Here is a 17,705-nt window from a genome sequence, read left to right as displayed (position 1 = left end):
GACACTACTGTCCAGACACCTGACTGGCTCTCTGTTCTGCCCTTCCAGAGCCGGGCTGTGGGAGTGTCTGGCTTTGGCTCCTGGAGGCTAAAAACAGAATCTTTCCCAAGCATAGACCAGTTGAGTGATGTCAGCCGACAGCAGGCTTTAGCCTGCTGTCCATTGAAAACTGGTCAAAAGAGTGTAGAACGAACTGCACTCCTGTGACCTACAGGAGATGTTGCATAGTAGGTGAGGTTAAAAAAAAGACACAAGTCCATCAAGTCCAACCTTTTGTGTGTGTGTGTGTGTGTGTGTGTGTGTGTATATCCTAGTATGTTGCGGTCGTTCAGGTGCTTATCTAATAGTTTTCTGAAACTACCGATGCTCCCTTGCTGAAACCACTGCCTGTGGAAGGGAATTCCACATCCTTGACGCTCTGAAGCCCCATACACACTATCAGATTTTCTGCTGATTTTTTGTCTTCAGATTTACCAAAACCTTGTAGTGCAAGGGCCTGCCTGACTGCATACAAATTAAATCTAAGGTTTTACCTCCTATTATATGGTTTTGGCAAATCTGAAGGAAAAAATCGTCAGAAAATATGATAGTGTGTATGGGGCTTTACAGTAAAGAACCCTCCTACGCAGTTTAAGGTTAAACCTCTTCTTTTCTAATTTTAGTGAGTGTCTTAAACTCCATTCCGCAAAAAAGTTTTATCCCTATTGTGGGGTCTCCAGTATGGTATTTGTAAATTGAAATCATATCCCCTCTCAAGTGACTCTTCTCCAGAGAGAATAAGTTCAGTGCTCGCAAGCTTTCTTCATAGCTAATATCCTCCAGACCCTTTATTAGCTTTGTTGCCCTTCTTTGTACTCTCTTCATGTCCAGTACATCCTTTCTGAGGACTGGTGCCCAGAATTGGACAGCATACTCCAGGTGAGGCCGGACCAAAGTCTTGTAGAGTGGGAGAATTATTGCTTTATCCTGTGAATTAATCCCCTTTTTAATGCATGCCAATATTTTGTTTGCTTTGTTAGCAGCAGCTTGGCATTACATGCCATTGCTGAGCCTATCATCTACTAGGACTCCGAGATCCTTTTCCATCCTAGATTCCCCAGAGGTTCACCCTCTAGTGAGCAGATTACATTCATATTTTTACCACCCAAATGCATTATTTTACATTTTTCTACATTAAACCTCATTTGCCATGTAGTTGCCCACCCCATTAATTTGTTCAGATCTTCTTGCAAGGTTTCCACATCCTGTGGAGAAGTTATTGCCCTGCTTAGCTTAGTGTCATCTGCAAATACAGAGATTGAACTGTTTACCCCATCCTCCAGGTGGTTTATGAAATAAATATACAGGATTGGTCCCAGCACAGAACCCTGGGGGACCCCATTTCCCACCCCTGACCATTCTGAGTATTCCCCATTTATCACCACCCTCTGAACTCGCCTTGTAGCCAGTTTTCAATTTATGTACTCACCCTATGGTCCATGCCAACGGACCTTACTTTGTACAGTAAATGTTTATGGGGAACTGTGTCAAGTGCTTTTTTTAAATCCAGATAGACTGTGTCTACGGGCCATGCTTTATCTAGATGGCAGCTCACCTCCTCATAGAAGGTTAATAGATTGGTTTGGCAAGAACGATTCTTCATGAATCCATGCTGATTACTGCTAATTATATCGTTTTTATTACCAACATATTCTATATATTCCCTTACCCCTCCAAGAGCTTGCATACTATTGATATTAGGCTAACTGGTCTGTAATTCCCAGGGATGTATTTTGGGAATATTGGTGCTACACTGGCTTTTCTCCAATCAGCTGGTACCATTCCAGTCAGTAAACTGTCAGTAAAAATTAGGAACAATGGTCTAGCAAGTACCCTCAGGTGCAAACCATCTAGTCCCAGTGATTTATTAATGTTACGTTTCCCAAGTCTATTTCTAATTCTGTCCTCTGTTAGCCATGAGGGTGCTTCCTGTGATGTGTCTTGAGGACAAACGCTGCAGTTTTGTATAGCCAATGAGAAGTATAGCCAAAATAACTTTGGTCATACTTCTCCTTTAAACTCATTGGCTGTTTTTGGTAGTATTCGATTCTTTCTTAATGTTGGTTGGTAACGATCTGTAGAAATTTAGTGTCTGTTTTGTTTGTCAGAAATGGAGATTCATTTTAATCTTCTAAGATTTTAAACTTTTTTTTTTTTTTCTATTTATGTAGGTGCAACTCTTTCCTTGGGAACTCTTCAGCCCCCAAAAAACCTCAAGCTAAACAGAAGAAAATGCACAACATGGGCCATAAAAATGGCAGTAACTCTAAAGAACCACAACCAGAGAGAGTAGAAGAAATATATGGAGCCTTAAAAAATGGCCTTGAGTAAGTATATTTACAAGTGAAATTAATAAGTTTCTGGTTATCAACCCGTTATAGACTGGAGACAATGTAAACAGTAGATTGCATAGCTTAGAATTGAAGAAAACGTTTCCAAAAAAGCAGAAAATGGTTTAAAATCTAGTAATCTGCAAAGTCTGACACCCCAGTTGCAGTCCCATCCCACAGTTTGTGCATAATTTTTGAGCAGAATAACTCACATGACAATGATACGTTAAGTAAAGTTGAGGAATATTCATTGAGGCTCTAAATTGGGTAAACTTCTAACTTGGGTGGACTGGCTGCACAAAATCAGGTATCTCATTAGGTTTGACAAGAGAGGAGAGATCCCTTGACGAGTGTCTTTTCTGTCATTCAACCAGCCCACCAAGACTTTCTTTTAAATTGGAACAGCTTCCCTTTATGATGCATGTACAGTAAAATGATTATTCTGGTAACTCGTTGCAAAGATTTTTCCACTTGCTGGAAGCCATCCAACTGTTGGCAACATACTTGTTGCACGCTCATTTACGTTGTACTACTTATTTATCACGAATGATGCTTGGACTGGTCTCCTGGCCTATGTATATCAGGTAATGCATTACTGTGTAGGGTCCTAATGGTAAACCATACTATTTTTGTATTACTGAGATTCATCAATGGCTATTATGACTGTCAATAAAAATGGATAATTAATAATAGAATGCTCAGCAGGGGAAGGAAGGCTCTTGTTGCTTTTAATTGCCTCAAAATTGGTATTGCATAATAGGTCTTAATAAGTTATGTGTTTATATATCCTTTGTTTGCACTTTCACTCAATCCTATTTGGTGTTTAATTTCTCTTGGTAGCGAGTACCTGGAAGTTCATCAAACTGAGCTAGACAAGCTGACTGCCCAGCTCAAAGACATGAAGAGAAATTCAAGGCTGGTAAGTTGCCACTTCCTAGCGCTATCGGGAAGAGACCTCAGTGTGGGGATGTTTGAATATGAAACACAATAGCTGTTCCACTTTCTTGCAATTACAATGCGTAAAACAATTTACCAGTTTTCCAGTTAATACCACCTGCAATAAATTCCTTCCACATGCTGGTGTAATTATCTTTAAACTGACCCCCAATTAATTAATCATCTTCTTTTCTTTTTTTGTTCAATACAGGGAGTCCTGTATGATCTGGACAAGGTAAGCTACTTTGTTTTAATATCTAAATCTTGCCTCTGACTGAGTTATAGCAGTAGGGGGTGGCTGCACAGGCCAGGAATAAACCAACTACACAACCTGGTTATATAGTTCAAGCAACCTGGTTTATATGTAACCCGTGCTTTTTTTTTTTTTCTCAGAGAATAAGTGCAGCTTTCAGGTGTATGCTACACACAGAATACAGGGTTCAGGAGTGCATTATGCATGGAATACAGGGTTCAGGAGTGTGTAATATAGAGAGTGCAGGGTTCAGGAGTGCATCACTCTTCTCCCACTGTTTTCATCTGTTTACCTGACTCTCAGTAGCTGCCTCGTCTTATTTTCCCACACAGTGCCCACTTGTTTGCAGCTCCACCTCTCCCCATTAGCAAGCAGGAGCAGCAATATCATCCAGTGGGGAGCATCAGCATCCGGACACAAGATTGTGGCTCAGCATTGGATGCCTTCTCCCTGCAGCCCATAAACATACCGTGTCCTGGCAGCTGTCCCTCCCTTGTCCACACCTTGCGTACAGGGCATGGTTTTTTTGAGAGCTGCTGGGAAAGGTTAACTGTCACTTGCAATACAGAAGCCAGGCTTCTGTGTTTATTATTGACAGTAAATAGTGGTGCTCACAGGACCACTGCCGGTGGTGGTGGAACTCTGTATTGTCATGTTATGGCTGAAAAAAAGGCCCTGAATGTAACATGGTCTGTTTTTACTAATATTCATTTAGCTCAGGGCTCGACAAACCCCGGTCGCCAGGTCACATTGGCGACTAGAAATAGCGACCTCGCGCCTGGGGCAGCACAGCTGGGGGTATCCTGTGTCTGTGGACCCCCCCAGCGTGATCGCGTCGGGGCGTTCCGCCGGCGGCCGAAAATTTAGGCCGCGGCTTTGAGGCCTTCTGCGGTCCTATGATTCCTTATGGAATCTGGCGCCCTCTTGTGGTCGCCGTTGGTATGACAAACCAGCAATGTTAATGAAGATTCCTCTGCCTGTATTATATTACCTGCCTCTTCTTCCCTTTATTTAGAACCCCCTAAACATTATATATATTTTTTATTCTAACACCCTAGAGAATAAAATGGTGGTTGTTGCAATACTGTCTGTCACACTGTATTTGTGCAGCGGACTTACAAGCGCACTTTTGTTGGGAAAAATAATTTAGTTAATAAAAAAATAAGACAACAGTAAAGTTAGCCCAATTATTTTTTATATTGTGAAAGATAATGTTACGCCGAGTAAATTGATACCCAACATGTCACGCTTCAAAATTGCACCCGCTCATGGAATGGCGACAAACTTTTACCCTTTAAAATCTGCATAGGCGACGTTTAAAAAAATTCTACAGGTTGCACGTTTTGAGTTACAGAGGAGGTCTGGGGTAGAATTATTGCTCTCGCTCTACCGATCACGGCGCTACCTCCTATGTGTGGTTCGAACACCGATTTTATATGCGGGCAGGACAGGGCGCGTTTAAAAATTATTATTTTTTCTGCTTTATTTTAACTTTTTTTTTTTCCACTGTTCTTTTAAAAAAAATGTTGTGTCACTTTTATTCTTATTACAAGGAATGTAAAAATCCCTTGTAATAGAAAAAGCATGACAGGTCCTCTTAAATATCAGATCTGGGGTCAGAGAGACCTCGGATCTCATATTTACACTAAAATGCAATTGAAAAAAAAATTGTCATTTGAAAAAAATAAATAAAATGTCCCTCTAAGAGCTATGGGCAATGACTTGGAGACGGGGGGGGGGGGGGGGGGGGGCTGGCGACGGCGCTGTTATCTTCCCCTCACTCGTCTCCATGTCAGGCCAGGGACAGGTCCGGATCGTCGTCACGGACCTGGCTCCTAACTTTTTAAGCTGGCTCCTAGATTCCAAGCAAATTTGTCAACCCCTGATTTAGCTAATGTGTATAGTGTCTTGAATGTAATGTACTTCTTTAAGAATCTCTGAATTGAGAAAGTTATTCCACCTTCCCCAACTCCAAACATACAATCATGTGGAGGGAGCATTCACGTGAGCCTGACTTTGAGTCATGGGGAGAACATCTGTTCTTTTTATGTTCTCATTCATAACTTTGAACTTTGGCGGGTCATCAGTGTGTGTAATAGCAGCTCTCCTAAAGCTGGGTCCTGTCATTATAGAGAGCATTCACATATATTGATGACTTTTTGTTTAATGTATTTATGCAACGTTTTGTCTTTTAAAGTACACTTGTCATTAGAGAAATACGTCAACTGTCATTGTAGGCTTTTAACTTTATGTAAAAAAAAAAAGATGGTTTACAATGTTCTTGTGAACCCATATTTATGATCAGTGTCTTTCCAAATGTGTAACAGCTGTGGGAAATATTGTCATAGCGGACAGGACATTAAAAAGAAAATGCTTACTTGCAACACTGACTTCTTTAAAAATTGTGATGAAACAAATCCTTCCCTTTTCTTCAAAATGTAACTTGTGGCTAGGTATGGGGAAATATTCTGTGTTGCACTAAAGCAGGGGTTCCAAACTGCGGCCCATTGCTTGGTTTTTATCCAGCCCTTGGAGCACTCTTCATCCCACTGATATGAGACGCTATTCTGCACACTGACACCAACAATGGGGCACTATTCCTCCCCCTAATACCAAAGATGAGGCACGGTTTACTCTCACTGATCCCGGGAAAAAATTCTCTTCCTGCTGGCCACAGTTCAGCCCCCCTAAAGTCTGAAGTACTATAAACTGACCCTTTGTGTAGAGTTTGGAGACTCAAGCACTAAAGCCTTTTTATCTGTATCTAACCTTGTCATAATTTTGCTTTAGATAGCCATCTGGCTACCCTTTTTTTTATCCCCTAATATGTTGTTTTTACAGCCTTTAATTAGCCCACCAATGTTAATATCTAAAATGCATGCATAAATTGTCATAATAGTTAAACAATGTTACTAAAATTAGAAAAATACATTTTTGATAGTATTGTATTTTTTGTTTTTTGATTATATGTTTAGTGAAATGGTAATTGTGTAAGTGGCAGCGGCATATATCCACTTCAAACTGATGTTTTGTTTTCTCTACAGCTTTGGTTTCATTACCTTACTGTAATTAAGTCAATTCCACCATATACAGGGTGTTATGTTCTTTAGAAAACTTCACTGCAGGGATGTCCTGTCCTCTTTCTGGTGCTGTGGGGGTTAGCAGCTGCAAGTCTCTGGGCTCAGCTCCAGTACAGAATATCTAACACGAACACATCCCCCCCCCCCCCCTTTCCTCTCCTCCATTGGGAAACGTTCTTTCACTGAATACATTGGGAGAGTGATCCGTGACAGACTTTAGAACACAGCCTGCCTCCTCACTTGGAAGATCAGTGTACTGCTGTTTCTCTGCCTCTGCCGACCCACCCCTTTGCAAACTCCTTATTACTTATTTACAACTTTTTCTGACAAAAACTAAAAAATCTTGTGTTTTTTTTTTTTTTTTTAGCCAAAAAAATAAAAATAAATAAAAACCCAGAGGTTATTAAATACCACTAAAAGAAAGCTCTATTTGTGGGAAGAAGATTATAAAAAAATAATTTGGGTGCAGCGTAGCATGACCGTGCAATTGTCATTCAAAGTGTTTCAGTGCTGAACGTTGAAAATTGGCCTGGGCAGGAAGGGAGGGGGGGGGTTAGAGTGCCCAGTAATTGAGGTGGTTAAACTGTAACATCTTAAGGTTTTTCACCTTAATGCATTCTATGCTATAAAGTGAAAAACCTCCTGTGCTGCAGTTCCCCCATCCCCCTCAGACCCCCCCTGCCATTGGCTCCTGCAGCTGTCAATCAAGTCCAGTGACAAGGGAGCAGGAGGCTGGGCCGAGTCCCGATGCCTGTGTCGATGGATGCAGCTGAGGGAGCCCGCATGGGTGCGCTCAGGGAAAGCAGCTTTCCGTGGGGGCACCCAATGAAACTCCCATCCTGATCGGGGCTGCTCTGTGCAAAACCCTTGCATAGAGCAGTTACTGAAAAGTCTCAGGGAAAACAATTACTCAAGCAGGTTAGAAAACCTTGTTTCATGTCTATTGTTCCCCACAGGATAGCTGGAAGTATTTGGCTGCACTACCTCCCCCTGGTGTTCTGGCATAAATATGCAAGCTGCTGCAATTTGTGCATTTTTTCACGCAAAATTGATAAAAACAAGCAACCTGCAGTTTACTTATTTACCCTAACATATTTTATATAGGTCAAAATGGGGGTAATTGGTAGCAAGCCTTAGAAAACACATATCCACTCGGACAATCAAAACTTTTGAGTCTGAATAGCAAGGACTGTAGTATTATTATTGGGAAAGAGACAAAATTTAAAGGTTGGAGAGTGGCTGTCAGAAGCACACATGAATTGGGGAGTAAGATAAAAAGTGAAATATTTTAACCTTTTTATTTCATACAAAAAAAAGTATACTTGTTCATAAAAATATACCGGATACAATAAAGAAAACAGACAGGTTTGTCAGTACTTCTGTAGTATGCCAAAAGGTCCAAATCTACAAAAGTTCTAAGTAATGCCAATGTTAACAGTCACTTTAAACAATTACCAAAATCACTGACCTGCACCATTTTTACAGTGTTAGGACAGACTGTAATTTGCTTTCGGAGCTCGATTTAAAAAAGAAAAGCTTTTGTATGGTTTATGTATTTGTTTAAGCTTAAACTGTTTGGGGAGAAGTAATTGGAAACATGAATGCATATGACATTTCCAGGCAAGTGTGAACTTTATTACATTGTGTAGCCCAGTTGGTTTATAAAAAATGTTTTTGTCTTCCTAGCAAATCAAGACCATTGAGAGGTACATAAGAAGACTGGAATTTCATATCAGCAAGGTATTTGCAAAGTAACATGCAAGCTCTGCTATGATGTTCGGACATATAATTATAATGCACTTGTAATTGTGGCTGTGCCTGCTTCATATCCGCCATGTACACCGATTTTTAAAGTATTGGGGTAATGACCTCTGTGTTTATAGCTTTGCCTCTAGGCTCCCTCCCGTTACAACAGTTGCAGTGTGTCTTAATGAGTATGCTGTCCAAAAGACATCAGATATGGACCTCTGTGCTGCCAAATACTCCCTGTAATCGAACGATTCCGGTCATATACACCACCTCTCTTCTTGTGTATAGAATCTGTGTATGGACCGTTTGTGTTGAGGGGGTATGCCCTTTACTCATCTTTGTTAGCATTCTCAGCCTAGCACTGCCCATCCTGTTTGATTGACATATCAGAGGCAATGCTTTTACACTCCATCAAGGGAGCTCAATGACTGAATGCAATGTGTATTCAATCGGTGTAGTTATCTGTAGCTAATGACAGGGGTAGACTACTATTAATATTATTATACAGAATCGATATAGCGCCAACAGTTTACGCATCACTTTACAATACAGTTATAATACAATAAAATACAAAAGGATTAAGAGGGCCCTGCTCAGAAGTGCTTACAATGTAATAGGGTGGGGCAGGTGGTACAAAAGGTTGTAACTGTGAGGAATGAGCTGATGGAAGTGGTAAAAGATTAGTTGAAGGTGTGATAGGCTTCCCTGAAGTGTTGAGTTTGCAGGGATTGCCTGAAGGTAGCAAGAGTAGGAGATAGCTGGACAGGTTGAGGTAGAGAGTTCCAGAGGATGGAAGAGGCTCTGCAGAAATCCTGGAGATGAGCCTGAGAGGAGGAGACAAAGGGAGCTTGAGAGTAGAGGGTCTTGAGAGGAGTGGAGAGGACAGTTTGGGTGATATTTGGAGACAAGTTTGGTGATGTAGCTGGGGGCAGAGTTGTAATTGGCTTTGTATGTTGTGGTTGGTATTTTGAATTTAATTCACTGGGCGCCAGTGTAGGGATTGAAGGAGAGGGTTGGCGGACACTCAGCGGTTGGTAAGGTGGATAAGTGGGGCAGCAGCATTCATGATAGACTGAAGAGGGGGATAGCCTTTGGAGAGGTAGGCCAATGAGAAGGGAGTTGTAACAGTCAAGGCGTATACTGTATGTAGCTCCGCACTGCTACTGATCACTGCTCAAGCAATATCCACATCAGGCATCCCGGATTGAAGAATGGTGGGTACTATAATTTAGAATTGCTAGTGTATATTACAGGCAGTGATGTAAAAAATTCTGCATAGATTTTCTTTTGCGGAGGAGTAGTTCATGGGAGCAGAAGTGCCTCTCTGCTACAAGAAAATAATTTTTTTAAGTTAGCTAGAGTCAGTTAAAAATCATAACATACGGTCATGCAGGCCTATAGAAAAAAAGTATTTTAGGACTCAAAAACCGCTTTAGTTCTCTTTTTATGACCTTTAGGAACAGTCAGTATGTTCATCGCTGTAAGGCTTAGCAGCGAGAGGTGCCACTGAAAATGACTAATAGTGAGGTGACCTTCCTATCCTCCATTGCGTTGCTGCACTGCTGGGATATACTCTGATGTTCTGTCTGACTAGGCTGATGGATGGATATGATGCACACCTAATAATGCAGATTTATTTATAGAAAACCAGCTACATAGAGATTTTTTTTACAAGTTAAAAAAGCTCTGTGCATGCAAAGGAAAAAGTACTTCTCTTTCTATAGGGAGGTTCTACACGACCTGATTCTTACAGATCATGCTTGTGACAATTGCCCCACTTGGAAAAATACCATGCAGTTATGTACATTTACCAAAGGAGAAGCATTTACATATTGAGAATGCAAGACCTCAAAATAATCTACAGGAAGGAAAGTTGAAAGTTAGCTGATTTCTCCTGCAGCTCTCCATTGATCTTTTAGGCTTTGTTCACATCGGTGTAATTGTATGCACAGTTAACAGACGGTTTTAGGTGTGCTCCCATTGACATTTATTGGACTGTGTTTTCTGAAAGCATATGAAAGATGCTGCATGCATTACTTTGCATTTTCACAAAAAAACGCTAATAAACGTCTAATACAGAGGTCTCAAATTGGTGGCCCTCCAGCTGTTGTGAAACTACAAGTCCAATGAGGCATTGTAAGGCTGACAGTTACAACAAGCATGACTCCCACAGTCAGAGGCATGATGGGACTTGTAGTTTCGCAACAGCTGGAGGGCCGCCAGTTTGAGACCCCTGGTCTAATAGAAGTCAATGGGATCGCGCAAATAATCGTGCTGTGCCTAAATTCTCCGGTGTGAACCCAGTCTTAGTGTGATGGATCACCTCAGTAACCATAAGCAGTTTTCAGGAGACTGCTAACTAGCTCTCAACTTTCCTTTTGAGGTCAAGATTTGCATATTAGAGTGCCCTGGAGTGTAGAGAAAGACAAAGTGATAAGTGCAAAAGAGAAGTCAAGTGACACTTTGTGCTTCATACTTTTAAACCTTGAAACCCATTTATGTATTTTTCAGTAAAGCCTAGTACACATGAGCCAAAAGTCAGACGACATCAGTTGGTACAATAAAAACCGGCCAACTGTCCGCTCATGTGTATGGCAGCCAGTCCGAAAGAAGCCGTCCGTTTGACCGGCTTCTGTCGGACTAGCTTGCTGGAAACCAGCATCCAACCAGCTCCTGATAAACGCTCTCAGTCATTGGCTGAGAGCGCTTATCGGGTGCCAGTTCAACTGTCTTCTGTCAGACGAGCTTGCTGGAAAACCAGCATCCAACCAGCTCCCTATAAGCGCTCTCAGCCAATGACTGACTGGAGTGTTTCCCCTTTTAGAACACAAAAGAACAAAAATAAACTAGTAGCGTGGACCAGGCCTTAGTGTAGGTGTGCTATGATTATTATAGTTTCTTCAAAAACTCAGGGCTGTCTGAAATTTTGCAATTCAAGTAAAATTTTTTGCTCTTGAATTTTTTGTTCTTCAATTTTGAAAGGTCTGGTGTTAACTACCCCATTAAATTGGAGCATTCTAGTAGTAGTAGCTGCAGAGAGAACAGTATGGGAATTTAGCTTCCACCCTTGGGCAGGCCATACATTATATAATTTTTGTTCTTTTCACCATAGGTGGAAGGAAAGAAAATTGCCTGTTTGCCCCATCAATACAGTCCGTGTTGATGGGGGAATACCTCCCGCTGTGCTATTGTATTGATACAAGGATCATTGCTGGTGGCTATAGCAGACGGGAGTGGAACAAAAAATAAAAACACAGGCTGGTTGAACGACAGATTAACTTCAGTACAACTAACCAATAGATAGATCAAAATTCATCTGGTTCCTACTGGACCAGCTAAATTTTGATTTGTCTATGACTGGTTTTTAGTGCTAAAGATAATCTTGGCTGAATTCTGCTGGGATAACCTGTCCATCAAGTTTGTGTTCTTCACATGTGACAAAAACCCACAATGTTTCACAAATACAAAATCACATTAGTTCAGTGGGTTGGATAGCAAAAGTGCATATAGGACAGTGATGTCGAACCTTGGCACCTCAGATGTTTTGGAACTACATTTCCCATGATGCCCACCTACACTGCAGAGTGCATGAGCATCGTGGGAAATGTAGTTCCAAAACACCTGGGGTGCCAAGGTTCACCATCACTGATATAGGAGATGTGCATCAATGGTGTGTATCGTGTCTTTCAGTGTGACAGCCATGTTCATTTGAGACACAAAATGAATACAAATAGCATACTTATACTGTAGTCAAAATGACGCTGAAAAAAAAAAGGGTCACTTGCAATACATAAATTACTTTTACTTTATGTTGAGAATTAAAAAATGTAAAAGATAGTACATGAAGCAGCCCAATGTATGGAATTGCTAAATGGGTATTTCTTTGTGCGCATCCTTGATGGCAACTCTGCAGCCCCTTATAGAGAAGTTTCTATAAATAGTGTAAATGTTTCTATGGAATAGCGGGGTTTGCAGCTGTTTTGTGGCTGGTCATGTTGGTGCATGCCGTGTTTCAGATTCTCCTCCTCTGCAATGCCACCTGTCGGCCTGCATCCTGTTATGTGATGCTGAGCACTTCCTGTTTATTGACGCCTAATACCACTTGTTTCAAATTTGATTAGCCAAGGCGGGTGCTGTGATTCCAGGAATTGTTTTTAACAGTTGTTACAAATGGTATAGTCCTGTGTTGAATATTTTTTACTTTAGAACCTTCATGCTGTACTCTGAAAACAAAAAATGCTATATTAGCTGTATTTCTTTTGGCACAGATAAGTAAAACACTTTTCATGCAATGCATGTCTAGTACTCTTTTATTTATTATACAGCACCACAGTAATGGGAAAACACAGAGGGGGGGGCAGTTACTAAAATTAGAGCAGACAGAATCTGTAACACATTTGCATAGTAACCAATCAGCTTTTAACCTCCACTGGTACAGTTAAAGTGACACTAATATCCTTATTCAAAAATAACCTATACACATCTACTACTTAATGTCCCTGTAATCTATTTTTTATTAAATCGTTACTTTGTGTTTTTCTGCCTCCTTGTAACATCCTTTGTGAGCCCCAGAACCTCTCCTTTTCCCTTCTTCCTTTTGTTTGATTTGAGCAGTTCTTTTCGCCAGACTCCAAACTGTGGCCCCTTACTTGCCTTTATCCGGCCCTTGGGGTACTTTTCCTCCCAACAACCGGGTACTATCCCTTTAACTGACACCAATGATGGGGCACTATTCCTCCCACTGATGCCAATGATGGCACATCTATTCCTATCACCAATACCAATGATGGGGCACTATTCCTCCCACTGATAATAATTATGAGGAACTATTCATCCCACTGATACTAATGATGGGGCAATGTTCTTTTTACTGATACCAGTTATAAGGCACTATTCCTCCCACTGATATCAATGATGGGGCACTATTCCTCCCACTGATATCAATGATGGGGCACTATTCCTCCCACTGATATCAATGATGGGGCACTATTCCTCCCACTGATATCAATGATGGGGCACTATTCCTCCCACTGATATCAATGATGGGGCACTATTCCTCCCACTGATATCAATGATGGGGCACTATTCCTCCCACTGATATCAATGATGGGGCACTATTCCTCCCACTGATATCAATGATGGGGCACTATTCCTCCCACTGATATCAATGATGGGGCACTATTCCTCCCACTGATATCAATGATGGGGCACTATTCCTCCCACTGATATCAATGATGGGGCACTATTCCTCCCACTGATATCAATGATGGGGCACTATTCCTCCCACTGATATCAATGATGGGGCACTATTCCTCCCACTGATATCAATGATGGGGACACTATTTCTCCCACTGATATCAATGATGGGGACACTATTCCTCCCACTGATACCAATGATGGGGACACTATTCCTCCCACTGATACCAATGATGGGGACACTATTCCTCCCACTGATACCAATGATGGGGACACTATTCCTCCCACTGATACCAATGATGGGGACACTATTCCTCCCACTGATGCCAATGATGGGGACACTATTCCTCCCACTGATGCCAATGATGGGGACACTATTCCTCCCACTGATGCCAATGATGGGGACACTATTCCTCCCACTGATGCCAATGATGGGGACACTATTCCTCCCACTGATACCAATGATTGGGGCACTATTCCTCCCACTGACACCAATAATGGGGCACTATTCCTCCCACTGATGACAATGATGGGGGACTATTCCTCCCCCTAATAGCAAAGATGCATGGTTTACTCCCACTGATGCCCGGACAATTTCTACTTCCAATGGCCACAATCTGGCTCCCCTAAAGTCTAAAGGACAGTAAACTGGCCCTTTTTTAGAAAGTTTGGAGACCCATGATCTGTGCACAGTACGAATCCAATAGTCCATAATCCATCTCGGGAACCAGCCAAGGCAGCTGGTTACATTCCTACACACAGTGGGATCACGGAGAACACATGTAGCCTCCCTCAAGCAGGATGTCAGATCACAACAAGAAATAAGTCAGCAGCCTGGCAATGGGGGAAGGAGCAGGGGGGCCGAACTTCCAGATGACCTTGATGCGGCTAAGTCACCCGGAAGTCGGAGCAGGTACCTGTCAAAACCAGTAACTGTTGAAAGGTGCCAAATGTGGCAACTGGGGGGAGGCAAATAAGTGGAACTTCCCCTTTTGAGTGAAACTCCACTTTAAGTAAGGGCAGTTGATTCATGTTCCATTTATTTACCTGAAATCCATCTGCCCTTAGCTTAGGCAGGAAGGTGTGCTTAGCTGAGAAAACCCCTCCCTCCTGAACACTCCTGGAATGTATGGCATAATTTGCCTAGGCATGGAAACCAGAAATTAACTAAACAAAACAAGCACATATAATATACTTTCTTAGCTATTTACAAATTCTAGCAGCATAAAGATTAAAAATAGTCAATGTTCACTGATAGTGAACTTTTTTAAGTCACCCTAGCAGATTTAGAAGGGTTTGACTGACCATTTAAAGCCAAACTCCTGTTAGCAGTAACAGATTTTTGAGATTCAGGCTCGGTTCACACTCGTGCGATGTGGGAACCCTGCGAATCCACTGCGGGTTCCCACATTGCACCCGACTCGCACAGGAGTCCACACTGCCATATGCGAACAATAAAAATTAACAAACGTACGGGCTGGAAATCCATATGAAAGTAAAGGCAAACAGTCTAAACAAACTAATGCAGCTACCACATCAAATAATTGATAAGCTGAAATGGAACACATATTTTTGGGTTTAATTGTACATTAAACAGGAGCTCCAGGCTCTCCCCCCTAAAAAAAAAAATCTAAGGCAGCAGCTACAAATACTGTAGCTGCTGACTTTTAGTATAAGGACACTTACCTGTCCAGGGATCCAGCAATGTCCTCTCCCGAGCCGATTCTTTAATGGACTTCAGGTGCAGGCGCCGGCATCTCAAGTAAGGGGAACAGGAAGTGAAGCTTTGCAGCTTCATGACTGAGCCACGCCTTGTAAATGGTCCCGTCGTTTTCTAGGACCTGTGATGTGTCCCAGAAGACTGCGGGGGAAAGAGGGCCGAACTTCCAGCTCAAATCGCCACGGAGTATCTGTCCGGAAGTGGGAGCGGGTACCTGTCAAAACATGGTGAAGTTCCACTTTAAATTAACATACAAATTGCCGATGGACAGAGTTTTTGGTAGAAGAAATGGTGTGCCATAAACATAAAAAACTATTTCCCTTTTTTAATTTAGCATCGTCACTCTTGGTATTGGGTGGGCATTTCATCATCCCTTTTCCTGTGTTACCTCTTTGCCTATGGGGCAGTAATTGGAGAGTAATTTGTTGGCATCATTGCCTCTGTCCAATGAGCTCACTAAGGTAGCAGTAATATTGAACCAAGAGGTAGAAGAGTGAACTTGCTTTCTAGCAGAGGTGTATGCATCACTAAATAGCCAGCCAAAATTAGAAATCATTTGGTAGCTCTGTGTCTGAACTAGCTGAATGACAGAAGAACCCATTGCCAAAGAACAACCACCTAAATGTGTGACACAAATTGGCCACATTCAAAGCAAATTTTGGTGATATATGGTTGTAAAATGGACCATTCATATTGGTTATCAACATCAGCAAGCAGACCTTTTAAACCAGCAAACACAAATTAAGTCTTAAACTGGGCTAGATAACAAAGCATCCAACTGGCCTACAAAGCTATGCCTTACATAATGTTCAACAATATGCACATTTAATGTGATGAAATACATTTATGTACTAAAACATGGTGTTTGTGCTTTTGTTTCCCAAGATTGATGAGTTATATGAGGCCTACTGCATCCAGAGACGCCTAAGGGAGGGAGCAAGTAAGATGAAGCAGGCATTTGCTGCATCCCCCTCCAGCAGAGCGGCACGGGAGAGCTTAAGTGAAATAAACAAGAGCTATAAAGAATACACGGAGGTAGGCTGATTTTCTGGTATGTATGTTGAAAGTGTCAGCCACAACACACCATTGTGAATAGAGTATCACCCAGTGCTTCATTCATGTGGAGACTGCATAATGATATTGCTGTCAAGGGCTCCTAGGAGGAGTGACTCCCCTGCAGATAGTAATGTCCCTTGGGTCCAAGCTAGAACTACTTGCAAGCTTACTTGCAGAAAAAAATACAGCTACACCAGTTCTACACCTACACCTAACTATGCAAGTTCATACATGTCTCTTTACAGTTACTGTATTTCTCAAAATGATTGGTTTTTCTGGCTTGAAATATTTACTGGCTCACGGATGCTAGTTTTACATTGGGTTTAGGTTTCCCCTAATTCAATAACCCTGTACAAGGTGTTAAAGGAGACATTAACAGAGTTCTGGTGGCTGCCATTGCTGACCTCCTTCTAAAAATGCTAGTTGCTTGGCTGCACCTTACTTCAGTATTCTTTGAGACCCTGAACAAGTCTGCAGCTTGGGAAATTCAAAGAAAACTCAGAAGACTACCTGCATATTTGTTTTGGGTCAGACACCTAAAATTTGAAGAAGGCGGCCCAGCCAGTGTTTTTGGAAGGGAAGGACAGAAATGTCAGCCTTCATGTTTCTCTCATGAGAGGTTTCTTTATAGGATTGATGACTTCCAGCAGCTTGACCACTTTTCCTAAAAAGTGTGATGATGAAGCAGAGCAGTAGCAAAATATATCTAGTAGAGTGTCCTGCCTAACATAATTGTCACTTGCATCCTAGCGTACTTATTGAATATTGATGTTTTACAAACAGTTTCCAAACTGGATCTGCAGATGTTTAATGAATGCCTAGGTGTGACCCATAATTCTTCGCCCCATAGAAATGATGTAGCCTGTTTTTGTTTATTACTATTTTTTTTTTTTTTTTTTCCAGAATATGTGCACTGTTGAATCTGAAATGGATAGCCTATTGGGAGAATTTTACATCAAAATGAAAGGTAATAAACATTCTGTACTCAGACAATGCAAAACAATTTAGGTACAGTTGGGCCAGCTAATGTACAAGCTGGTTGTAAAGTGTATTGTTTTCTCCTTTTTTTTTTTTCTTTTTTTCTTTATCCCTTTTTATTCAGCATTATGGTGATTGTGTAGTCCTCCAAAAATTATATATTTTTCATCTTACAATGATTAAGATGACTCAGACTTTGTGTTTGGTGTTTGTTAATATTATGTAAAATTTGAAGACTAGACCGTGCTCCTACAAATACAGATATTATTTTATAAACAATAAACCAAATGTGTAGCGCTCATAAAAAAACAGTCCCAATCAAGTGCTTAGTGCAAATAAATACATCCAAAGGTGATGAAAATGGGGAG

The 17,705-nt window shown here is 41.4% G+C and overlaps 1 protein-coding gene across 3 annotated transcripts in view; it reads left to right on the top strand.

The window, feature by feature from the left end:
• RIPOR2 (RHO family interacting cell polarization regulator 2) overlaps window positions 1–17,705 on the top strand; it is a 212,610-nt gene that overhangs the window by 95,815 nt on the left and 99,090 nt on the right. For all 3 annotated transcript variants that reach the window (XM_077492291.1, XM_077492289.1, XM_077492290.1), the window contains exons 3-8: window positions 2,211–2,366; window positions 3,210–3,288; window positions 3,517–3,540; window positions 8,325–8,378; window positions 16,189–16,338; window positions 17,263–17,326. In XM_077492291.1, coding sequence (XP_077348417.1) covers window positions 2,211–2,366; window positions 3,210–3,288; window positions 3,517–3,540; window positions 8,325–8,378; window positions 16,189–16,338; window positions 17,263–17,326 — 527 coding nt within the window. The remainder of the gene's footprint in view (window positions 1–2,210; window positions 2,367–3,209; window positions 3,289–3,516; window positions 3,541–8,324; window positions 8,379–16,188; window positions 16,339–17,262; window positions 17,327–17,705) is intronic.

Source organism: Lithobates pipiens, unplaced genomic scaffold (genome assembly GCF_037356315.1).
Source record: "Lithobates pipiens isolate NorthernLeopardFrog02 unplaced genomic scaffold, aLitPip1_a1.2 Scaffold_19, whole genome shotgun sequence".
Classification (NCBI taxonomy): domain Eukaryota; kingdom Metazoa; phylum Chordata; class Amphibia; order Anura; family Ranidae; genus Lithobates; species Lithobates pipiens.
This window is presented reverse-complemented; position numbering and strand designations above follow the sequence as displayed.